At 39.2% G+C, this 26,986-nt stretch overlaps 1 protein-coding gene across 6 annotated transcripts in view; it reads right to left on the reverse strand.

Moving 5' to 3' along the window:
• The window catches only part of RALGAPA2 (Ral GTPase activating protein catalytic subunit alpha 2), a 302,141-nt gene that overhangs the window by 268,048 nt on the left and 7,107 nt on the right, over positions 1–26,986 (reverse strand). For all 6 annotated transcript variants that reach the window (XM_043544131.1, XM_043544129.1, XM_037896234.2 and 3 more), the window contains exons 2-3: positions 16,898–17,008; positions 14,464–14,513 (exon numbers count right to left, since the gene is read on the reverse strand). In XM_043544131.1, coding sequence (XP_043400066.1) covers positions 14,464–14,513; positions 16,898–17,008 — 161 coding nt within the window. The remainder of the gene's footprint in view (positions 1–14,463; positions 14,514–16,897; positions 17,009–26,986) is intronic.

Consider the following 26,986-nt stretch of genomic DNA (forward strand, 5'->3'; position numbering starts at 1 on the left):
AAAATACACCTTTTTGTTTTTCCCTGGAAAATGCATTATTTGGTAGAGATAGGGCTTTTGGTAGATCCTTGCATTAGAACAGCCTTTTTAGTCACGGTCATCAGCTAGGGAGAAGTAAAATGGGTGGGAAGGAAAGAACGCAAAGTGGTCCTGGCTCAGAATAGCCTTCATGTCTGAAACCTTGTGATAAAACTAAATTTAGGACACATCTGACCCACATCACTTCCCCTTCTCCTCCACTGCTCTCAGCAGTTCAAAATCAGAAATGAAAAATTATGCATTTGGAGAAAAATATTAAATAGGATAACAGTGATCAGATCAGTGAATCATCTGCATAGTCCAATCCTGAACACTTAGCTGAAGGGGTCTTCCAATCTATGTAATTATCTGAGGTCAATCATGTCACAGCTAAACCACTTTAACACTGTGCAAGTTATTAAGAGAATGGATATAAGTAATCCAAGTTAACTTAGCACACTTTGCTCCTGGTGCATAGAAAATGGTTCACAAAGTATCTGAACTGCTAAATGAGGTGAAAAACACAATCTAATTCAAAGTTAAGACTGAAACGCTTGTGCTATTAGTGCTTCTTGTGCCTATGTATTACTGGGTCCCAAGATAAATGTGTTACTTTACATATTAACATTAGGGAGGTGAACTCACAATCAGCCAGACAACCACCCATATTTGTATTCCTGAGAACCCATTCTTCACTGTCTCCTCTCCCACACAGTTATAAGAAATGTATACAGCCTTTACTGTGAAAACCAAACGACATTTTCTTCCACTCCAACCTCGATTCTTAGTTAAACTGCTGTGAATTCCAAACTGGCTATTGACATCTTGCTTGTAATTTCACAGTAAAGTAATATGAAATATTTTAAGAAATCCCAAAGTGTGAAATAATATTACTTTTTCCAAAAAACACACAGATCTATTTAATGCTTTGTGCTTTGCTGCATCTATATGGTAATCCATTATAGCACACTTGAAATAGAAATTAGGTATTACTACTGATCAACACATCAGGGTATCTGTCAGTTCTTTTAACTGATTATCCATAGTTCTTTTTCTTCTGGGCTTACTGCATGACTAGGAATAATGTGAAGTTTCAACCTTAGTTTATACAGGATGCTGCTTTTTGAAAGAAACACTTTTGTTTTTAAACTCGGTTTTCATTTTGTATGTGTAGAAAGAATCCTACATCTCAGATTATTAGGGTGAATGCATCATTTTTTAGCAGATTCACAGTCTCGATTAATAATGCAGTTTCTGAGGGGGAAATATGAAGATATAATGCTTCTATTTTCACAACTTTATTTAGCAATATAGGGTTGGAAACCTGCACCCAGTAATGCCCACTACCCAGTGCTTTTAAGGGTAAAAATAACTCCATAAAGCAGCTATCCATGTGGAAGGGGAGAAAATTCCTTCCTGACCCCAGTAGGTTTCCAGCTTATACCTTTAAGCAAGAGAAATGATCCTCATAATTGTCTTAACCTATACAGCTATAACTGCAGGTGGACTGAAACACACTGTGCTGAGTGCCTTACTAAAAAAAGCCAGGGAGAGAGTGTATTCTTGTTGACTGAATAGGGAAAGAAAAGGTGTATGCCAGTGAAATGGAGATGGTATCAGTCATGGGTTACATATCCAGAAAGCAACAAATGTTTGATGCAAACTCTCACATTACAGGGAAGTCTTATTATTCAGCTGGTGAATGGATCTGCCCTGAGCCAACAGAGATCCAGGGAAGCTCTTCTACTTGGCTATGTGTGAGTGCTGCAATTTTGCTGGTACCTGTAAGCAAAGATTTGGACCTTTAGTATTAAAGGATTCCAATGGTAAGGCCCATAGCAAATTAGGATGTAAGCTATTATTCACAGACTTAGGAGCTTGGTTGAAGCAGTGAGAGGCCACTGAAGTTAGGATGCCAGCAGCAGCTCAATCTAGATTGCAGGATACTCTCTTAATTACATCACAGGCAAACATTTATAAGTACTTGAAAACAAGTGGAATGTGTGCCCAACCATGCAACTGACTCCTTCATGCTCCAAAGAAGCACCTTAAAATTAATATTTTAGAAGTGGAACATAAACAGCATACTGCAAATTTTACAACAGAAAGCTATCAGAATATTTTAAGGGCACACTTGGGCAGATATGTCTGAATGAACCACAGTCATGGTAGACAGAGCCTTAGAAGGTATGGAACGCCCTTTCCCCTACGTAAGAGAGAATCAACACTCATGAACTGAGGAACTCCCGCTAAAGGTCGGAGATATAGCGAGGAGAGAAAGGGTGTGATGGTAAACAATTCCATTATTAAAAATATAAACTGCTTAACTTGAGAGGACCAACAACAGACTGAAGACCTACCAACCTGGCAAACTTTCACATCCCATATGCCAGAGTAAGCTCTCATACATATATAGGAGAAGCAGAAAGAGTTTCAGAGGCTTCCAGAATAAGATATGGCTGAACAAGAGAACATAGAAGACTGGAAGTCTTACTCTGGCCCCATTTTTATGGGAATAAAAATAAATGGTTTGTCAATGCTACAGTTGACTATTTAGGTTTGAGTCAAGCTGTTTAAAACAAAATATTGCTAACATACTGTATTATGTATGAAGTAGTACTGCATTGAGATTTTTACATATGGTGAGATGATGTAACATTCATGACAGTCTCGCCATAGTCCACAGATGGCTGAAAATTGTATAATTTAAAAATATATTTATGCTAGTTATGTAGCACTGAAAGGAACACACATTCTCTTGAAGAGTGTTGGTCTTTGGGGTTATTGGTCTCACCTTAAATATACAGTCTCAGTGAGTATTTGCCTGATTGGCTGACGCTTCTCAGGTGTATCCAGGGTTGTGAGACACCTTGCAATCACCTTCCCTTAGTGTGAGGAAGTCTTCACTGGACCTGCTATGGATCAGTGCCCTAAAACCACCAGCCTCAAGCAACACAAGCACTACCTTCCAGGCCTCACTCACTCTGCAGCAAGAGTCACGCACCCCTAGGTGCCAACTCCATGGGTGCTCTAGCCCTGGAGCACCCACGGAAAAAAATTAGTGGGTGCTCAGCACCCACCTGCAGCCAGTAACCCCCCCTCTTCCCAGCACCTCCCGCCCACCGACAACCCCACCAATCAACTCCTTCCCCTGCCTCCTAGTGCCTCCCGCCCGCCACGATCAGCTGTTTTGCGGCGTGCAGGAGGCTCTGGGAGGGAGGGGAAGAGGTGGGGTGGAGGTGAGGAGTTGGGAGAAGGGGTGGAATGGGGGCAGGGCCTGGGGTGGAGCGGGAAGAAGGGGGCACAGGTAAGGGTTTGGGGCAGGGGTTTGAGCACCCGCGGGGCCCGGAGCAAGCCGGCGCCTATGCACACACCAACCCTCATGTCTATTAGCATCCCTCTGGAGCACCCAACCCTTGTTCCGATGAACACGGTCAGAACTCTCAGACTCACTATTCCCAAAGGAACGGTACACACCAGCTTATAAAATTCAACTCAGGATCACTCTACTCAACACATAGCACTTAGAGATACATATAGTGAAAACCTGAATAAATCATCAAAGAACAGAGATTCAAGTGATATTGGAAACAAATGGTTACATATAAAACAAAATTATAACATTCTCTCGAGCTTAAACTTAACCCACATGCATTCCCCTATTTCCTACAAGATAGCTTACCCCGAAAGACCTTTTCCCAGGAATTTTAAGCAGTTTGGCTGAGACCCCCTTCCTATAAGATCAAGCCCACTGGCTGCCTGTCCTTAGTGGACGGAATCCCTGGCGATTCATCTGCACTCCAGATATAATTTCAAAAGGTCATTATCTTACTTCTAAACAGGATAACCCCTGTTTTTGTTTTTCCCTCCAGGCCCTGCAATCTCCTGATTAGCATTTAGCTCAGACTGTAAATGGGCATCCATTGTGAACCATATAATACTTAATTTGGACATGACCAGCTACAGTGAGGTAAGCATCATTTCCCCTCTGCCTGCCAAGGGCATATGCATCATCTTTCTATGACTTGCCTTAACTCACAGTGCTAGAGAACATAATTTTTAGTATAAATTTATAACTACATATTTTCCGTATATACATCTGACAATGAGGTGACACAGGCTTTCATTAGAGACCTTACCGGACATTCTTTGGCAGAGCAGAAGGTAGAGATCAGACTCTTATGTATACCTGTGCCCTCTGCCAGTTGGCATCAAGAGGTCCTTGGGTCACACAGACATCTTAACATTTGTTTAATTATCTTGTTTGCTGTATATTATTTACACTACATTTTCCAAAAAAGGATGTGGGTGACTTATGTTCCATTAAGTTCCTACTATGACTGTATGCACAACCTGAGTATGTGCACACACAAGTGAATTTGTTCACAACGGCACAAATAAATTTAGGACATAAAAGTGTATATACCTATTCCATTCAGATTCTTAAACCACGCCCATCAGAATGGCATGTGTGTACCATACATTCGTATCCTTGCCTTTCTGAAAATATGGGCCTTTAAGATTTTATATCTAGACATATTTCTAAAGAGCAATGATTAGTTCTAGACTGAAACAAGCAGTACTGCATAGTATGGGTTTGTGTAAGTTCAAATATTTTTATTCATTATGCTCTTTGAAAAGGAAAAATATATACCCTCATGGAAAAACCAGCATAAAAACTAGATCTTTCTGCAATATAATTCTTATAATCTTTTGTCTTCCTGAAAGAGTTGGCACTTATGAAAGTTAGGAAACTATGCTTTTGTGTTTAAAAACAAGTAACTGCAGGGATTTTGAAGAAAACTATCTCCAAGCTATGCCACATCCAGCACAGTACAATTGTCTAGCAGCACTAAGGAAGTGGAAGGGGATTTTCTTTTCTTTGTCTGAAGCATTAGATACTGGCTGTTGTCTGAGGTAAGATATCAGAGGTTCCTAAGTATGAATGGCTATAAGAGAAATCAAGTTCTCTCAAAATCCAGTTGTCTCAATTACCTACTCTGGCAGTGAATGCCACAGATTACTATATGTTATGTAAGGTTACATTTATGTAAATATAATGCTCATAAAAGGTGCATCATGACCGAATTCAGCCTTAATGAGTAATGCCTTCTCTAGTCACAGAAAATTACAGCACAGACAACGTATGAGTGTCCCGAAAATATTCTGTTACTTCAACAGGGAGTGACCATCGAGGAAGAGAGGGAAATTCAGTCTTCACATTTATCCAGTCTTTAAGCTCCATGGTAAGACTGTGAATAAGGGTGCTAATTATTTCAGTTGTGATGGTAATTGATACAGAACCACTGGGAACTGGACTGAGGCCAAAATCATTTTACAGAAGATTCCAGAGAGCTGAAGTTTAAAACCTTACATTTTTTGTTTAGTGATAAAAACTTTCCAAGATAGTCATTGTGAACAAGTATTGATGTCTGATGTTATTGCCTTTTAATTTAATAGTCTTTCCCCCTTCTGATTGTTTCATATCCATTTCTATATTAGTTTTAATTAGATATTAGGTATATAAACACTAAAGCTGATGTGCAGACAAATATTCCAAATTAAAGCAGAAGCAGCCTTCTCTATTTGGAACTAAAAAGGTTTTATGCTTTCAAACTATTTGTGCAGAAGGGAGTTACTTTCTTTTGTTTTAAACAAACACTAGGTGTCACTCTAAAACAGTAGTAAATACCACCAAAATATATTGGAAAAAGCAAAAAAAAATTATGTAAATCCCCTTCCTAAATAGGTTTATTGATTCTTAAACTCAGTTAGCCCTCAGCACCTGTATTGAGGATGTTTTAATCCTAACTAATTAACTACTTACCTAATTAGAAGAAAATATTGGGAAAAGCTTGGCTCCTGCTGCAATAGGATTACATATGGTAAACTAACCAACCAATTAATTTCATCTCCTATGGCTTGAGGTATGAATGTTTAATTTATTGGCATTTACTCTGTTTTCTCTGTCCTATATTCACATTGAGGTATCCTTTGGTCTATGAGTTAAGAGCTCCTTCCAAAGGACCATTCTCCTTTGTGTGTTACTTTACTAACTGTGTAACAGAGATAATGAGTGATAAACTTACTAGTAAAATGGGTTGTCATCTTATTTCCAACAGATGACCATTATAGAGCAGGTCACTCCTAGTTTTATGGAAATATCTTATCTGTGGATTTCCTCTTCCTCATGTTGTTGATAACTATACAATACATATTCCTGAATGGTAAACATCTCAGTAAGTCTTATCCACCAATATCCTTTGATTTCTATTAGCTTTCAAAGTTTTTGGTTCTCTTTCAAGCCTTTAAAGCCTTGTTTCAGTAAAGTACATAAGCGCATGTTTAAAATTAAGTAAATGTAAGGCTTTTAATGAATTTTATTCAGCAAAACACAACCATGAGATTTAAACACATGCATAAGCAATTTGCTGAATCGGGACATAATTCTGTTATGTTCATAAAAGTTACTGTGCAATATTTTTCTATTTTACACAGTATTTTTGTCCTAAGTATTTTTTTTTTTAGTATTAGACACCCATACAGTGCCTTGCATTTTTAAAATTAATGTAGAAAACATGAAATACTAACATACACTAGCTGGGTGGGTATTAGCTCTGTTTCTTGAGTGGAAAAATAGACACAATTACTTTTCCAAGACCACAGAGTAAATTAATATAGATTCGAGATTAAAACTCGGGAGCAACTACCTTCTGATGCCTTGCTCAGTCCACAGTGCCTTCCTCTTACTCTTCGGGGGAGGGGAAGGGGAATATTTTTCTGCTGTTGCCATTGAAGAGCTAAAATAGCTATACAATACCTAACATGACTCTGTTCTGCCTCATGTATAAACTTAATAGCTAAATTCCTACTGCAGATTCTTTTATTAGTGTTAACATAAATAGCAGAAAAGGTAGCTTGATTTTCAGATTACAGGTTGAAAATGAAGTGTTGCAAGTTAGCAAAAAACACCACAAAATTCTGGAATATACAAGTCAAAAGATAAGAGACTGAAAATTCCAGATTGCCCAAACTCTCATTTCATAATTTTTTTTCAGATTACAGACACACATTAAGATGACCAAGTGTTTTTGTAATTGTTTATAATCCTAGTTTATTGGCAATTAAAATATAGATGCATGTAAGACAAAAGATGGAGTGTTTCACTGATCCTTGCCCTGTATGAAGGAAGATCAGTACGCAGGAGTTAAGAACAACCTTAATTAAATTTAATTTTAAATTTCTGTATTGAAGAGTCTTCTTTTCTTCCTGGTTCTAGAAAATAATCCCCATTACTAATGCCATTTTGAGTATAAAGTCAGCACTGGAGAAGTAGTTCCCAGCTGAAGACAAAAATTCACTTCTGGACTAACATCAAAGAAAGACACTGCAGTCTCAAAATTGCTTTTTTAGCAACACTAACAGGGAAATCAATTACAGCTGCTATATGCTCAGCACTTTTGAAAATCTGGCCGCCTCTTTAGGTAGCTACAAATGGATTTAGAAACCTAATTTTAGATAGTCATTGCTATCTGGGACTTCATGGGCAGATTAGGATTATACTGTGTGATATGGCTTCTGGAGTACACTAAAATCACTTTCACTTTCTGCTCATACAGTTGAGACTCATGCACTCCAGTAGCGACGTTTCCTCCCATCCAAATGCACTTAAGCAGCCGCTCTAATCAAATTAAAATTATCCCTTAAATAATCTTATCCATTACAGTTCCATTCCTCTTAATTTTTGCTTAAACTAGATGGTCTTAATTTAATTATTTGGTTAATCTCTCTGCCACGCCCAGTGCAAAAGGCGGGGACCACAGACCAAGTGCTGATTGCGGGTTTGCTGATATGCGAAGAACAAGGTTCTCCATTGGTTGTAAGCAAAACAGATCTAGACATACCAACAGTTCAGCCCTGCATTTAACACAGTCACACACCCAGATATCTCTCAACCTCTTGTATTTTTTTTTGTAACAAGATCAAGTATTGCTATCCAAATGGCTGCCCCAATTAAAAAAAAAAAAAAGAGTACAGGCTAAATAGCTCTTATTACCAGTCTAGTAAATTTAAACACTTCTTGAGGTTTCATATTGACATGGAAGAGGAGGACTCCATCTGTTGTTGTCAGGACACACATCCCCGCTATTAGTGCCCTGACTTACGCATTTTTAAGCATTCATATTACCCCTCAGAAACAGCCAACATCTAATAGAATTTACTTTGCTTAAGCAAGCCTTCCCTCCTATCCCATGACTACTTGCTTTGCTTAAGAGCCTCTGTCACAGGATAGGAGGGAAAGTCCTCTCCTGGATCAGTAACTGGTTAAAAGACAGGAAACAAAGGGTAGCAATAAACGGTCAGTTTCAGAATGGAAAGAGGTAAACAGCAATGTCACCCAAGAATCTGCACTGGGGCCAGCCCTGTTCAACATATTCATAAATTATCTGAACAAAGGGGTAAACAGTGAGGTGGCAAAATTTGCAGATGATATAAAATTACTCAAGAGAGTGAAGTCCAAAGCAGATTGCAAAGAGCTACAAAGGGATCTCACAAAACTGGGAAACAGGGTAACAAAATGGCAGATGAAATTCAGTGTTGACAAATACAGAGTAATGCATATTGGAAATAATTCCAAATATACATACAAAATGATGGGGTCTAAATTAGCTGTTACCACTCAAGAAAAAGATCTTGGAGTCATTGTGGATAGTTCTCTGAAAACATCCGCTCAGTGTGCAGCAGAAGTCAAAAAAACTAAATGTTACGAACCATTAGAAAAGGGGTAGATAATAAACAGAAAATATCAGTAATACCACTAAATAAAGCCATGGTAAGCCCACACCTTAAATACTGCGTGCCGTTCTGGTTGCCACATCTCAAAAAAGATGCATTAGAATTGGAAAAGATACAGAGAAGGGCAACAAAAATGATTAGGGGGATGGAACAGCTTGCCTATGAGGAGACATTAAAAAGACTGGGACAGTTCAGCTTGGATAAGAGACGATTAAGGGGGGATACGATAGAAGTCTCTAAAATCATGAATGATATGGAGAAAGTGAATAAGGAAGTGTTATTTACTCCTTCACATAACAAAAACCAGGGGGCACCTGATGAAATTAATATGCAGCAGGTTTAAGACAAACAGAAGGAAGTACTACTTCACACAACGCACATTCAACCTGTGGAACTCTTTGCCAGGGGATGTTATGAAGGCCAGAAGTATAACCGCATTCAAAAAAGAATTAGATAAACTAATGAAGGATAGATCCATCAACGGTTATTGGTCAAGATGGTCAGGGATGCAACTCCATGGTCTGGGTGTCCTTAAACTTCTGTCAGAAGCTGCGAGTGGATGACAAGGGATGGATCACTCGATAATTGCTCTGTTCATGCCCTCTGAAGCATCCAGCACTGGCCACTGTTGGAAGACACGATACTGGGATAGATGGACCATTGGCTGACCGAGTATGGCTGATGTTCTTAATTTAAATACTGGATAAAAGTGAAGTCTTCTGCTTCCTACATAGACAAAAAGAGTTTTTCCCACCAATGTAGTTAATCCATCTCTCACTGCTGCCTGCAAGGCTGAATCCTGACCCTACTTCTTTGTCTTCAAGCATTCTGCAGTCTGCCACTGTCAGTCCTCTCAATTCTTCTCAGAATCATTTCCTTGTATTTTTGCTCTGTCTTCTCAGGCAGTCCCAGAGAAAGAAGCACCTTTTCTCCTTTTAGTTTTCACACACTGAAAATCTTGCTGTGATAGGTAAAATGAGTTTACAGGGAAAATCCCATTTACATTTTTGTTCTCTTTGCCTTAATTCTTCTGTTGCTTTCCTGACTCAAACTTTCAGTGAAGTCTTCAAAGACTTTGATTTAATGCCCTCAGGAAAAAAAGTTCTTTTTGCTCTTACATCTCCTATGAGTCACAGGATTCTCTCAGCTGTTAGTAGTGCATCTTAATAATTACAACTCTAGGACAACTTCCAGTTTTTGGGGTGAGAGAGAAACCAGTCTCAGAGCTCCATCAATAACTATTTCTGCTTTAAATTCAGTGCATCTTAAAGCTTTGCACCAGCAGAGGAGGTTTCCTTTATTCCAAAATTTTCAGAAACTCTTTATTCTCATATTATTTCTTCACTAAGTCAAGACATTTCTTGCCGTCTCTTTTCGAGCTGCTTGATCTAAGGAGTGAAGATTCAGGACTGCATCAGTAGCTTCTCCAACTCCATGTTGCACAGTGTGCTCACCCTCTAACCTAGCTGGACAATTTTAAATATTTTTCAGGGCTGGGAGTTTAGTTTTAATACTGTTTGGATAGCTTTAGTTCCAAGGGAAATAACTGCATATCAGTTTAACTGCTGGAAGTCTGTGCATGTTTTTCCATTTTTAACTTTCACTCAAAGCCGCAGATCTTCAGAGGGTGGCAGGCTAGCACCCTGTTAAATACTTAAGAAGTGGAGGGACCATCTTTTAGGTTATGAGAACTGGGGGAGGTTGTTAATGGAAGCAGATTCTGTAGCCGCTAACTCAAAATTCAAGTTCAAACAGACATCCTCAGTGGGTCCACCTGACTGGCTCAGGATCTACAATTGTTAAAATTTACGCCTAGTCTATACTTAAAAGTTAGGTTGACATAGCTACGGCACTCCCAGGTGTGAAAATATTCACACCCCAGAGCACCATAATTATGCCAACCTAACCCCTGGGGTAGACATGGGTAGGCCAACAGAAAACCACCTTCCATTCCCATAGGAGGCATCTACACTATGTTACCACAGTGGCACAGCTGCACTGCTGTAGCTGAGCCATTGTAGTGCCTGCATTCACGAATACGGGCCTGAATTACAAACAGGATTTCTGAATAAGGCATATATAGCTAACCATAGTTCCAGCAAAAAATAAATCCAGGCAGGTCAAACAGCTGGTAGACATTTCTTGGTCAGAAGTGGAGACTGATTTGATTTTTAATTCCAGAACAAAGGGGGTCATCCCAATTTCTCCTGTGACAACTTACATTCAAATGAAGTTATGGGCTTCCCATGATTTTGTAAAGAATTCAGCATGTGCATCGGAGTACTTTATACTGGTATATTTAGCCTCTTTTCACTTCCTTGAAGTGAATATGCAGTGTATGTTGTCTCTCCACCTGAAGTCCAGGAAAAAGGTGAACTTAGTAGAGTTATTTGAGAATGTGTTTAATCCATGCTAGCTGCAGGATCTTATTCATATCCCAGGAATTGAGAAGAAGAATAATTCACATCTCAAAGCTATTGTTTCATGCTGTTTACAGTCAGTCATTAAAACTGACTTTTTGCATGCCAAAGTAATTTGCACCCAACCAAAGCCTCAAAACTTCTTCCTCCCTCATTGGTCTCCATGGATCTTGACAGCCTTAACACATTCTTCCGTTATGTGTTTGTACCACAATGGGGTTCTGGGCCATGATTGGAGCTCCTAAGTGCTACTGTGATACAAACAATAAATATATCGTAGACCAGACATCCTTATCAAATTCACACAAGCACTTTCAAATGAATATCAATTTCCCCATTTCCCCCCTTCCTTCAGCAATGTAGTTCCCCTCACATGATTTTTCCTCACTTGCCTTCACTCCCTTAAGCTGTGTTAAATGTGTTAAAAAAAAAGATGTGTTAAATGACATGTTAAAATACAAATTGCCTTGTCTACCCTAGGGACAATCCCAGCATGCTAGTTTTTTGTTTCTGGACATAATTACAACTATTTAAAAAAATTATTTTTTAGTTAAAAGAAAAAAATATTTGATCCCTGTGTGAATTCCAAATGATATCTGTTTTCTTCAGCTAAGAAGATATATATTTAAAATGTTTAAACTCGTTAGCACTGTAGAATCAATATAAACTCCCAACAAGTGTACTCTGTTCTTTGGTGGTTTGCACATAGTCATTAAATCTGTTAGCTAAGTTCCAACACAGAGTCTCTATTTCAGAAGGTGATGTGCAAGACTGACAGACACGTTGGCTTTTACATCTCAGCTTGAGTTTGCACAACTGTTTGAAAACCATCCCTTTTTTCTGTGAAGTGCAAAACTTAGATCCAGTTGTTATTGATGTTTTGTCTGCACTGGAGAACTGAACTGTTTGTAATTAGTCATTTTCTGCACCAATTGAGAGAGACAAACAATTCAGTCCATCGACATTAGGCATGCTGATCAGTTATCTTTCTCCTGGACACCCACATTGGCATTGCCTTAAACCGTTTCATTTCAAATGCCTTTTGAGTACTTATCTTCACCTCAGAGGGGTGTCAGGATCCAGTTATTTGTTAGATCTTTCTCTAGGCACCTTCCCCAGGCCCTGTGAGGGACAGAAATGGGGAGTGGGACCGTCTTGGACCTCTCCCCACCCCTACTTCTCTAAGGGAAATGACATACCTCTGCCAATGGCCCCACCAGCCAATGAACCACAGCTGGTTTGCTAGCTAAGGACCAAAATAGGGGGGGCACTAGTGAAGATAAAGGGACATATCTAAGGGATAGAAAATGCAGTGTGGTGGCCAATAAGCATTAATCAGGGGAAGCCCTCATCTTTCTCTGCAACATTGCTCTTATCAGGTACATCAGAATTGTTTCACCAACTGAGGACATGAGCAGGAGGAACTTGTAGAGGTTGAGGGCATTTCTGGAGGGGAAATGGGGAAGATGATGTGGGTGGCAGAGGGGAGACTCTTCGGTGGTGAACCAAAGGTGGTTTGCCAACTGAGGCAGCTATGGAAAGACAGCTCCTCTGTCCACACTGACACAAACATTTGAGGCAGGAATAACAAAATCAGTGGTTTGTTAAACGCCAGAAACAGTGTGTGTGAAATGTTCCTTAGAACTGAATCACTTGTATGTGGATGTTTTACACCTTTCAATTGAGTAAAGGGAAACAAATATTACTGAGCATGTAAGTTTTTCTACTATATACAAGGCCAGAGACATGTGGGAGCTTTAGAAATGTGTAGCAATATTTTTTGTTTTCAAACACAAACCTAAGAGTAAGACTGCACACAGATTTGTGTTAAAAAATTCCACTAGCTAGGCTGAAGGGCGCCTTTAGCTCAAGTGTATGTTTTAACTTGCCTTTTTGCTTTTCATTTTCTTCCCTCTGTGAAAGTTCTAAGAAGTTCTAAGAGCATGTCACTCTAACACTGGACATCATGAGCTATGAAGAATCTTTGGGTATCTGAAATCCTAGAATGATGCACTTGCAGAACTTTAGTGAAGCAGGAACTGAACGGTGAATTATGGAGTAATGCATGCTTGGAGGGAAATGGAGAAAGAAATTTTAAAATGCACGGTAAGACTTATTCTGCTGCTGAATACTTTCCTAAAGTCTAGTGGAGACATTCAGCAGTCAAGTCTGTGCTCCCCATAATTTTCATTTCAGCTTCCATTTCATCAATATGGGCAGGAAAACATTTGTTAGTGGGTCAACAAGACAGAAACATACACAGGAAACATGATTCAAATTGAAGGGATAACTTACAAAGTTATTCCAATTTGTTTTTAGCTATTTCATCTCTAATTATAAATCATACCTTGCTACCAGCAAGCAAACCCTCAACCCCTTAATGTGCTGAAGCATTCTTATTCACACTTTGAAAAATGAGAAGTTTTGATTGGCAGGTTAAATTTAATTTTTCTCCTGGTCTGACGTAGCTACCGCAACATAAGGGGTGTTCAGTGCTTTGAAAAAGCATAGATGAAAAGAGTACGTAGGGAATTCTTAACTGCAGAAAATTAAAGGATTTATAATATCTTTAGAAATAATGTATCACTTTTATACCATAAATTTCATCTCATTCAAGGCACTGGCAGAGGCAACACTATTAGACATAGTACCCCCAACACCACAAATTAACATACAGAATATTTATCTCCAGATTGTGTGTTTTATATTTCTACAATATTTATGGTCTAAAATAATTTAAATGTGATTTTTAGTTATATTTTTCATTAGCATTCATCAGAAAGCCTAAAAGGCTGAAGTCAAGCGATTTTAAAAATTCCTTTATTCTGATTGGAAGAAACTTACTAATACAATATATAATAGTGATTAAAGACCAGAGGAGTCTACAACTAGGCTCCATATAATGTTGCAAGATGAAATAGCTTTTATTTTCATTTTGAATTTCTTAGGTCTGGATATTACTCAAGCTCATGGTTATTCATGTATCATAATACAGAGTTTATTTCTGAAAATTTATTTTAAAAAAAAGAAGTATTACTAAATACAGGGCCTGAATCTTATATGGTCACTGACACTTGCGCAAAATGGGAATAAAACAATACCACTATTTTGATTTGTGCATATTAAATTTACTCTGTACAGGTGTAAATGGCTACGCAAGGAATGAAGTAGTGAAGAATAATATTTGTAGGTCTCACTGTGGAGTAAACAGTGTAATAAGATAACTTACTTCAAAAAGAAACAGAATGGAGTCCAGCTCCTCCCTTTGTGATTTATTCCCTGCAATACACAAAACAGTATTTCATATCAAAATAACGTGGTTTGTTGTTCTATAATCGCAAGAAAACATAAAAAGGAACAGAATGATTTTTTTATTTAAGTGAACTGAAAGGCTTTGAGCCAGTACAGAAAGGTATATCCCCATACTGCAGTATATTAGCAGTTATCAGTATATAACATCTAAAGCCCCAATCCTGCAAACTCATATCTTCTTGCTTAACTTAAAGCACATGCACAGTTCCACCAAAGAACCTTCATGTTAACTGAAGTCAAAGGAACTATTCATATGATTAAAATTGAGCACAAGCGTATTTACAGGATCTGGGACTTAATTATTCCGCAACAATATATAAACATTTGGTGTATATACAATGCTTAATTTTTGTGCCAAGGCATAATCTATATTAAATGCATCATTACAGTATTTAAATAGCTTTCAGTTAATAAAGAGAATATATTTAAACATATATTTTTTAAAATGTATTTTTTTAAATAAGCCATTTGAAGACTAGTTAATCCTTTCCTTCCCTGAAAAGGCTTTGTCTACACACAAGTTGTTCTAACTTAAATTGGTTTTTAAATGGATTTAGTTAAATCAGTGCAAATTCAAAAACCTATCTGAACACACTTATCAGTTTAAAACCAGTTATATTAGATTAGCTGGTGCTTGTAAATTTACCAACGCAAACAAAACAGATTTAAGTCAACTTAAAACTGGCTCATAAGTGTCCACACAGCATTTTTCATGGATTTAACTAAATTGCTTTAAAAATCTCAACTTTAGTTGACATGGTGCAACTTTGTGTGCAAACCACATCTATGCTATAAACAGTAGCAAATTGCCATTTCCACTTGTGCCGTAGAAGTTGAAAAATTGCCACCAATTTTCTGAATGTTCCAACTGCACTTCAAGTGTTCAGCGTCCTGCTGAACCTCCTGCGCCGTATGCATACAATACACACACAGAGCTAGAGCTCCAAGCAAGACAAGCAAAAACAACGTCATCCATCAAAATATCTTTTGGCCTATAGAAAGACCCACTGTGATGGGAGCCAGGAGACCATAAGGTCTAGTCTCACCTCTTCTACCAACTAGTGTTAATCATTTTCTGTTAATTTCACACCCCTGTTGGGCAAGGACTCATTTCCCTTGTTTGAAGCAGACAAATATCATGTGAGACCTGGAGAACTTCTGTTCAAATCCCTTCTCCTCATTAGAGGGAAAAATTGAATCAACTTCTCCTACATCCCAGGTAACTACCTTAAAACACTGGGTTAAAGATTATAAAGGAGGCCCCAGCTGCCTCTGGCTCCTCCTCCTCCCTCCCAACCCCCAGTCATTTTCCATGGTATTAGGTGCTGAAGCCATCTTACTTGAGGAGAGGGTTCATGGCTGTGGATCTCAAACAGAGATAGGAATCTCCCTGCAGCCCAGACTTCAGCACCAAACTCTGTTGGAGGGACTTACGACACCTTCCTCGTTGGCATTTCCCATTAGGTAGCTTAGGCAGTTCCCCACCTAGCAGGCTGGCTTTTTTGGATCCCATTCTTAGGTGCCTATCTCCTCCTATTCATTGTACAGGGAGTCTAGCTGCCCAATTCAGACTTTGTGGATCCCATTTTTGTTCAGTGATTTTCTAGGCATCTAAAAGTTAGAAATTGCAACATTTAAGTCTCTTTGTGGATTTGAGCTGAAAAGTTATGGGGGGTTCTGAAAACTCCTTGTCAGCAATCGGTATCATATGAAGCGTATTTTAGAAATAATGTTAGGGCATATTGCAAATATATTTTCTTCATTCTTTACAGATCTTATTTTCCACCTTTAATTCATAGATTCAGTGCAGTTTCAAAAAAACCCTCTGATTTGTAGATATGGGTAGAATTGTTCATTGCTAAGTGGAAAGTCAACCACATAATGACCAATGGGTTTTAAATTAGTAGTAGTTAAACCAGCAATATCCCCATACCTACAAGTGTTTTTGAAATGCTTTGTTCTAGGTTATGATTTTTGCATGTACCTATAACAGCTTCTATTGATCGTTCTAGCAGCTTTCCTTTGTTTAAGATTTATAAATCCAAATTCTTAGAAAAAAAAATCAGAAGTTGAAGGGAATGCTCAAGAGTTACTTCAACAAGTTACTTTTTCTGGCTTGAGTTTACAAAATGAAGCTTAAGTACCTGAAAACTTAAAATGTAAACAGTATTGATGCTAAGGGTACATAAAATATTATACTGTATGGAACTATGAAAGGATTATGAATACAGCAAGGTATGGAAGAAATACCAATTAGAGTGTGTGTTTATTGGAATGCTTTTAAAACTGATTAAGAACACCTGCAGGTATATGAAAAAATCCTGGCAAAACTGTAGGACAGGACAGATTACCTTTTTGTTTCAAGCTATTTTCCAGTGTTATGAAATTTTCATAGAAGATAAAATAAATTTGAGAATAGTTGATCTCAAAAAATTGCTTCAGGTCACTTCCTTCGACAATATCTGAAAAATTAAGAAAAAGTACAAGACAAGACAATGTAACTTACAAACACCAGAAATATGAAGCCAGTATTTTCCCCAAACAAAAGTTACCATGAAAAAATCTACTATTAATGTAGCAATAACAGAACTGTCACATTATTTTCTATAAAATATTTAACATTACATTTATACTGAACTACTAATGTTCAAAAGTGGATATTTAAAGTCTCTTTCCATTTCCCTTTATGAAAGGGAGCTGAAGAAAAATTAGTATTTTCATGAAAACAGTTCCCAATACTTCAAGCACAAGTTTTGTCCTACCACTTACAAATAAAAAAAACAAACAACAACGGGGGGGGATGGGGGGGGCCAGACACTCATACTTATACATGCATTTGCAATAAACAAACACAGAGAGCCAGCAAGCTGTCTAACTGGCCACCTACATGTGCAAAAAGAATTGCAAGTAAAACTGCAGTGATTGCAAATACAAATTATACATGGACATTGCTCCATGTATAGTTATGAAAACCTAAAAGAGGCTACCAGAATTAATTTGGTGCACCAGATTTCTAAGAAGAACGCGCAGACCTCTATTAATAACATTTGCTAGTCAAATTCTGCTGCAAAGCCAGCATGGAAGCTCACCGATATAAAATTACATTACATTATGGAGGTGCCTGGAAGTGACTCTACTGTTAAGGTTGTACTCTGAAATGGGCTTAGAATGGATCATTAACGCCTGTTTTTCTCTAGACATAGGATGGCCAATCTGTGCAAAATTGCACAGTGGGTTAGTTTCTATATCCTTTGAATTTTCTGTACCATCTTTATTTGGTTTCTCATCATAATTTGTTGTTACTGGGAAGAATGAACTTGGACACTGGCTGACACTTTTCTTGGTAGTCCTACTGATCTTTTATGAACAATAGCAACACTAAACCTGATACAGAGAAGCACTGTGAGGCGATCTGGTGCATCTGGTAGTTTTCTTTAAAATTATATATATATATATATATATATATATATATATATATGGATGTTTCTGACTGAGATATCAAATTCTGAGCACACCTTAATATCAGCAAGATCACATTTTGCAACAGTAAAATTAGTTTACTATATTTTTGCAGAATCAACGTTTATAATTGTTTCAAAAGCAACATTATAATCAAATATGTTTAGCAAGTCAAAGCATATAGTACATTCACAATTAGTTAAAAAAAAATCTAAATTTATTATCCTAGTAAGTGGTCTGATTTTCAGAAATACAGAGCACCCAGATCTCCTATTAAGTCAACATGTACTCAACACCTCAAAGTCATACAGCTACGTAAGTGGTTCATATTTGAAAATGTTGGCTTCAATCTCTTTGGGCGTCTGCTTTCTCAACCGTAAAATGGAAAGAATATTCCCTTACCCCACAAGGGAATTAATGCTTGTTTAGCATTATATAAACATTAGGGTCCCACCCGCCCCGCAACAGCGTAGAGAAACAGACCAAGCATCCCTCTGTGTATCATAGCTCTGCCAGCTTCCACAAATGATCTTTTAATTGAACAATTCTTCTGTGACACAAACATGTCTATACTGCAGTAGGTCGCCATGAACCTAACAGAAAACTGATATCACCATAAAAGTCTGTTAATCTTTATCATTGATTTACACAGAACTACCGCTTATCTATATAAGATTCCAGGATTGCTGACCTATGTGTCACTCTAAGGTAGGGGTAGTCAACAGGCAGACTGCAAGCCAAATCCAGACTGCCAGATGCTTTTGAAGCGACCCCAAAATCTTTTTATTTATTTATCATCATTGTTAATTTTTTTTATTTTCTTCTCTGCCGTCCGTACGTTGACTAAGCCTTTACCAAGAAATTTGGACCTTGATAAAAAATTAATTTATTGCCCCTGCTCTAAGGCCTAGCAGGTCTGTAGAGTCAACATGAAGTGACGAAAACCGCTACAAGTATGGTTGAGTGCTCATTTTGTTCAGAATTTCACCAGGTTCAATCATCACTGGAACATGCATTCTTTTAGCATCCAGTTTTTAAGTTCTCAGCCATTTTGACTTTATGAACTATACCTGTGCCATATACTACTATAGTAAGGGCTTGTCTACACTGACAATTTACAGCGCTGCAACTTTCTCGCTCAGGGGTATGAAAAAAACACCCCCCTGAGTGCAGCAAGTTTCAGTGCTGTAAAGCACCAGTGTAGACAGTGCACCAGTGTTGGGAGCCGCATTCCCAGCACTGGGAGCTACGCCCCTCGAGGAGATGAGTTTTTTTAGAGCACTGGGAGACCTCTGTCCCAGCACTGCGCTGCAACCACACAAGGCAAGTTAAAGTGCTGCCGCGGCAGCACTTTAGTGTTGCCAGTGTAGACTAGCTCGAAGGCATGTAACTAAGCCACGTCAAGAGTCCTAGACCACTGGTTCTCAACCGGAGGTCCATGGCTCCCTGGGGGTCTGCGAGCCAGTTTCAAGGGTTCCGCCAAAATAAACTGGGCTTCAGCCCTGAGTGCCGCACCACCTCCATCCATTGACTCACTTCAGTGGGCCACCCAGCCTCTCTGGGCTGGGGGAGGGAGGGAGCACGACCAAAATGACAAGTGTAACTGCAGAAGAGAGATCTCCCCCTGCCTTCAGAAGGGGTTACCTCTCAGCCACTGACTCCACAAGCAGGCAGCATCTAGCCAAGACACAACACGGCTCTGACCTGCTACATCAGCACTTCAGGGAGCAGAGCCAACCGGAATTCAAAAATCGGGGGGAGCACGTGACCACACATGACCCACCCCAACCCCACGCATCACCTCCAGTTGGAGGTCTGCAGGTTTGCCTATTTAAGTTTAGGGGGACCCTGGGTAAAAGAAGGCTGAGAACCTTTGAGAAGTAACTCCACCAGTCACCACCCTTACTCTACAGCTAATTTACATGCAGCAGTTTCATTGCTTGTGTAAAGGCGAATGCACAAATGGTGGATTACTTGGTTCAACTGCCATAGTTCTTCAAAACCAATCACACAACCAGCACACACAAGAACCCCAAACACAGATAGCGAAAGACGTGCCTCATTTGCCACCAGCACAAATCAACACAAAAGCTCCCAGCACATCACACACTCACTCACCAGGACAATACACTTGATACACATTTATTTAAGCAATTATATAGCTCAATATATATTTGTTCAACTTCATCTTACTTTTTTTATTATGTTAGAAAATGGTGAATGACATTTATTTACTAGATAATTTTTACTCGTGCTTCAAGCTGCTTCTTAATGGAAACTGGAATCCAATTAAAAAGCCAAAAAAGCATTAAGATTATTTAACTAGAACAAACAAAGCTACCTTAAAGGGCTGCATACATAAACAAATAAGTTTATCAAAGTATTTTTGTATTTAAAACTTATTTTATTAAACACAGGAACTACCGCCTGTATTTAGTAAATTGCCATATTGCTTCTGATCACTATGGGTCGAATTTTTCAACAGCACCTCAAGATTCAGATTGTTGAAAATCTCACTAGGCATCTATTTGCACCCTTAAGTGAAAATCTGATCCCATGTCCTCTAAGTTTTTAGAATTAGCTCTCATCCTCTCCCAACTGGTTTTAGTTTATAAACTGGATGAAAAGCTTGCCTGCTATTTTAACTCCCAAGCGGTTTGTCAACTTTGAATGAATTAGTTCAAATGAAGAAAATACTCTCTCTGATGTGCTCACTAAGATGAAATCAAAAGCAATTAAGGCAGTGGTTCTCAAACTTTTGTACTGGTGACCCCTTTCACATAGCAAGCATCTAAGTGAGACCCCCCCCACTTATAAAATTAAAAACACTTTTTAATATATTTAACACCATTATAAATGCCGGAAGCAAAGCGGGATTTGGGGTGGAGGCTGATAGCTCGCAACCCTCCATGTAATAACCTCGCCACCCCCTCAGGTAACCCCTGAATTAAGGCAAACCCATTCTGCACAACAGAAACTGAAAGTAAAGTACTTCTATTTGGAAAAATGTAAATACTAGCATTTGCTGCATTGTAAAGATTGAAAATAGTATACTTAATGCAGTACACGACATTGTGACGTATTTATAAAGCTTGAGTTAACCTCAGAAGTTTGAGATGTTTCACTCCGATTCTGTATGTAATTCAAAAAAAGCAGCAGCACTCTTTAACTCATTAAAATTTGAGGAACTGCTGATGCAGTATCTTGTCAATTTATGTTAATGGATTATAAAGCAGGCCTTAACATAGGTAGACATAATTTCAAATTTAATTTTAAACAAATTAAAAAAAGAAAAATATATTTAATTTTTTTTAAAACAAGTTTTTTATTTAATCAGTTTTTATCCACTCTGGTCATGGTAGGCCAAACCCAGCGAGTCTATCTAACAATGCACTGGGAATAACAGCACGGTAGATAATGCATGTTCTGTTGTCCCACGTTTCTCTCTATTGTGGTGCCATTTCTCAAGGGGCCATTCCTTCTTTTAATCAAAGTTATAGAGACTAATTGGAAAACGACAGCTCCACAACACTGTACAATTTCAGAATGTAAAATAATAGTTTTTGTTGACTTGCTATTTGTACATTTTGAAGGGCCAAGTTTTGTTTGTTTTGTTTTTTTAAGTCTGTACTATGAAAGTGATCTACCCATGGAAAGTGTTTTGTGCCAATTGTTTCCTACAAATACAGGTCTTGAATTTACAAACTAAATGTTTTACTCCTCTCTCTGAATGCCTTCTGTTAAATACAACAGCTAGTAGAAAACAAGGCTTCTATTTACAGGATTTTGCATGAAAGAGATGAGATCATTTAAAAAAAAAAACAAACAAACACCACTTTCCCTTCTATTCATGGGGGAGTGAAGGGTGGAATGCCTAATCAAAAAATAAACTCATTAACAACGGGGTAGATAACTACTAACAAAATTATTGTTATTCTGAGATAAGCATATGTTTTTATAGCTACATCCTTTTCCTTCCAAGCTATTTTGTTCCTAAAATTCTCTTGCAGAGCACAGAGAAACAATTTGCAACTTTGAATGACAAAAGGTCAAAAGGGCACTCAACAGCAACACTCTCTTTTTACTGCACCAGTGGCAGCTAGTTCCAGTATAATTAAGATTCTGCTGAAATTCTGCACACAAGTTGTCAGTTCTGGTGCAAATGATCAATTGATGTAAACAAAATTCTGAACACTCGTGTGTGTAAGATCACTGGATTTCCTTATTCTGTTGTACCCAATGAAAAATCATGTCTGTCCTCCTCCGAACTGTGCACCCTCACAGCAATGAGAGGAATACAGAAACATATTCTACCAGCATAGATGGAATCTTACACTGGTGAATGGAGCTCTCTCAGATGGAGAGAAGAGCAAAAAGCAAGTGAGCCAAATACATAAGACTCGTCTGGTGGCAGAACTTCTGACCTCAATCTTGCATTTCTGTGCCAACATGAGTTGGAAGCTCCAGAGACACAGGGGCTTCCATTTCTTGCCAGTGAAACTTTCCAAGCCAAATGAAGCAGCAGTATCAATGGTATTTTTTAAACTTTTCAGACTTCTTCCTCCCCCTCAGTTTCTGTGGTTCTTCCCACTTTCCTGCTCAATTTGGTCTACTATTCATTTAAAACCCTATTTTTGTTTTTTTTTAGTAGTAGTACCTATGGTTATCACGGATTGAGCCTTTTTCATTTCTGGGTGTCTAAGATGAATAGAGACTGCTTCTCAATGAAACTGATTATGAAGAGTTGTTTAGAAGACCCAAAACAGACCCATAAAATCACTATCACGGCCACATTTCAATTAAGGTATCAGACATAGCACCTGAAGGATCAAGCGCAATGTTCTCTTCCTCAATTTCTATACTGAATGAAGCTTTCATTATCTTATTTGATCTTTAAGACTACAAAGCAATCAGTAGATTTTCTGCACTTCTTTTTTTAAGCTGAGCACCAACCTTCTTGTTGCTTAACTTTTGACAATCCCTTCACATTAGAATTATTTTCATCACTTCAATCCATTCAATTCCTTGACTATCACTCCCTTCAATTTTAAAGCATTAGTAGATTAACTGACTTTTCATATCTAAACACTAAATACCATTTGTATTATTGATCAGTAGCTTTCAGATTTACTACAATTAGAATGAAAAACAGCCACCTACTGCATTCAACCATTTGAAGACTAAAATAAAAGACAAGATTGCAAGCTTTATACAGAACCATGCTATTAGACACCCTGCCCATCTTCTAGACGTGTCTACTTTCTAGCTTTGTTTGTTAAAAGTTCGTAATTCCAATTCTTCTCCAACAAATAAAGGCTGCTGATTCTATCTACTGGCCAACCTCCTCTCTAATCACCAGTGATTCAACTCATTGCCCTTCCCCCCCCCAGTATTTCAAACAATTCTGAAACTTTTTCATTATTTCCTAACACATAAGAAACTCAATGTTCTTATTACTGAAACGGCAGAAATTAACTGTGTAGTCTGGTGGTTAGGGCACCCACTGGTATCCAATCCCCCTGTCCCAATCACTTTAATTATTTATCCATAGTGGAACAACTTCAACAAATGTGGTTTCCTGAGACTCTCAACAGAATATCCGATAGCTCAGTGGTCAGAGCATTCACATGAGAGGTGGGAGACCCCTGTGCAAATCCTCTTTCCCCTCTTCTGGCAGAGAGGGGGAAATTGAACCTGGGTCTCCCAAATCCTAGGTGAATGCTCTAGACACTGGGCTAAAAGTTATAAAGGTGGCCCCACCACCACTACTTCCTTATCCAGTGGCCAGACTGTAAATGGGGCCTCAACTGGTAAGCAGCCTCTCAGCACACCTACTGAACGGGAGCCTGGACATGAGTTAGTCATTTGTATGCCTATTTGCCCCCGATTTGTGGATCACTCTGGGGCTCAAGCAGGAGATAGGCACCCAGATGCCTAGTGTGGAGTACAAGCGCACGTGCTCAGAGGCAGACACATAGGTATCTAGGGAACTTTACATTGAAATCTTATGCCATCTCTACACTTACAAGATTACAGTGGCACAGCTGTACTGATACAGCTTGATCACTTGTGTAGCCACGTTACACCGATGGGACATCTCTTAGGAAGCAGGTAGGAGAGCTACAGAAGGAGGTGGATAGGCCGAGGAGCATCCATGCACATGAGGAATTCATTGACAGTATTCATATGGAGACTTCCAAGGCTGAGGATACTATCCAGCTAGAGAGGACTGCTGTCATGGCACCGGGGGAGGATAATAAGGCTCTGTCACAGGGAGGACAATGGCTGCTGGTTACTTCTGGCAGCAGGCAGTGCTCCACCTCTGCTACCAACCAACCCACCATGCTGATGGAGAACCGTTATGCTGCCCTGGCAACAAGTGATGAGGAATCACCCCCAAAGGTTGAAGAGGAGAAGCCACGTACCCCCAAAGCTGGGAGGATCACAGCCACCACTCCCAGGAGGAAATGAAGAGCAGTGGTGATTGTGTGGAGACTCTCTTCTGAGGGGGACGGAGACACCCATCTGTCGCCCTGACATGGCATCCCGGGCAGTATGCTGCCTGCCAGGGGCCCGTATTCGAGATGTTATGGAGGGACTGTCAAGGTTCATCTGGCCCTCTGACTACTACCCCATGCTACTCATCCATGTGGGCACTAATGATACTGCAAGGTATGACCCTCAGCAGATCAGAAGTGACTACAGGGCTCTGGGAGTAAGGGTGAGGGAGCTGGGAACACAGGTGGTGTTCTGTTTAGTCCTTCCAGTCAAGGGTAGGGGCCTCGGCAGAGACAGATGCATCCTGGAGGTGAACGCCCGGCTGCGAGGATGGTGTCGCTGTGAGGGCTTCAGCTTCCTTGACCACGGGATGCTGTTCCAGCAAGAAGGACTGCTAAACAGAGACGGGGTCCACCTATCGAGGAAGGGGAAGAGCATACTTGGCTACAGAAGGATAACCTAGTGAGGAGGGCTTTAAACTAGGTTCCACGAGGGCAGGTGACCAAAGCCAACAGATAAGATTAAACTTGATAAGTTTATGGAGGAGATGGTATGATGGGATAATATGATTTTGGCAATTAATTGATCTTTAAATAGTCAGTGTCAATAGGCCCAATGGCCTGTGATGGGATGTTAGATGGGGTGGGATCTGAGTTACTACAGAAAATTCTTTCCTGGGTAGCTGGCTGATGAATCTTGCCCATATGCTCAGGGTTTAGCTGATCGCCATATTTGGGGTCGGGAAGGAATTTTCCTCCAGGGCAGATTGGAAGAGGCCCTGGGAGTTTTTCGCCTTCCTCTGTAGCATGGGGCACGGGGCACTTGCTGGAGGATTCTCTGCACCGTGAAGTCTTTAAACCATGATTTGAGGACTTCAATAGCTCAGACATAGGTGAGAGGTTTATCGCAAGAGGGGGTGGGTGAGATTCTGTAGCCTGCATTGTGCAGGAGATCAGACTAGACGATCATAATGGTCCCTTCTGACCTTAATATCTATGAATCTATAAGTCAGAAACCTGGAAACCTGGGAGAAGGGTCGGAATCTGGTGGAGCATGGCTGTTATAGCAGAAATAAGGAAGAGACTAGACAGAACTGGGAGGGAGGGGGAAATCAAATCAGTATCTTAGATGTCTATATACTAATGTGAGAAGTATGGGGAATAAGCAGGAAGAACTCAAAATGCTAGTAAATAAACACAACTATGATATCACGGAGACTTGGTGGGATAATACGCATGACTGGAATATTGGTATAGAAGGATACAGCTTGCTCAGGAAGGACAGGCAGGGGAAAAATGGAGGAGGTATTGCCTTATATATTAAAAATATACACTTGGACTGAGGTTGAGATAGAAATAAGAGACAGACTTGTTGAAAGTCTCTGGGTAAGGATAAAAGGGGTAAAAAACAAAGGTGATGTCACGGTAGGGGTCTACTACAGGGCACCTAACGAGGAAGAAGAGGTGGATGAGGCTTTTTTTAAACAACTAACAAAATCATCCAAAGCACAGGACTTGGTGGGGATGGGGGATGACAACTGCCCAGACATCTGTTGGGAAAACAGCACAGCAGAGCACAGATAATCCAAGAAGTTCTTGGAATGTATTGGAGACATTTTTTTATTTCAGAAGGTGGAGAAAACTACTAGCGGGGCTGTTCTAGATTTGACTTTGACAAATAGGGAGGAACTGGCTGAGAATTTGAAAGTGGAAGGCAATTTGGGTTAAAGTGATCATGAAATGGTAGAGTTCACGATTCTAAAGAATGGTAGGAGGGAGAACAGCACAATAAAGACAATGGATTTCAAGAAGTCAGACTTTATCAAACTCAGGGAATTGATAGGTAAAATCCCATGGGAAGCATGTTTAAAGGAAAAAAAAAAAACTGAAGATAGTTGGCAGTTTTTCAAAGAGACATTATTAAGGGCACAAGAGCAAGCTATCCCAATGTGTAGGAAAGATAGGAAGTATGGAAAGACACACCCTGGCTTAACCAGGAAATTTTCAGTGATCTAAAACTCAAAAAAAAAGAGTCCTACAAAAAGTGGAAACTCGGTCAACTTACAAAGGATGAACATAAACAAATAACACAAGTATGTAGGGACAAAATTAGAAAAGCCAAGGCACAAAACGAGATCGAACTAGCCAGGGACATACAAGGAAACAAGAAAACATTCTACAAATACATTAGAAGCAAGAGGAAGACCAAGGACAGAGTAGCCCCATTACTCAATGAAGGGGGAAAGACAATGTGGAAATGGCAGAGGTGCTTAATGACTTCTTTGTTTCGGTTTTCACCAGGAAGGTTGTTGGCGATTGGACGTCTAACATAGTGAATGCCAGTGAAAATGATATAGGGTCAGAGTCTAAAATAGGGAAAGAACAAGACAAAAATTACTTAGGCAAGTTAGATGACTTCAAATCACATGGGCCTGATGAAATGCATCCTAGAATACTCAAGGAGCTGATTTAGGAGATATCTGA

Source organism: Chelonia mydas, chromosome 3, assembly GCF_015237465.2.
Source record: "Chelonia mydas isolate rCheMyd1 chromosome 3, rCheMyd1.pri.v2, whole genome shotgun sequence".
NCBI lineage: Eukaryota > Metazoa > Chordata > Testudines > Cheloniidae > Chelonia > Chelonia mydas.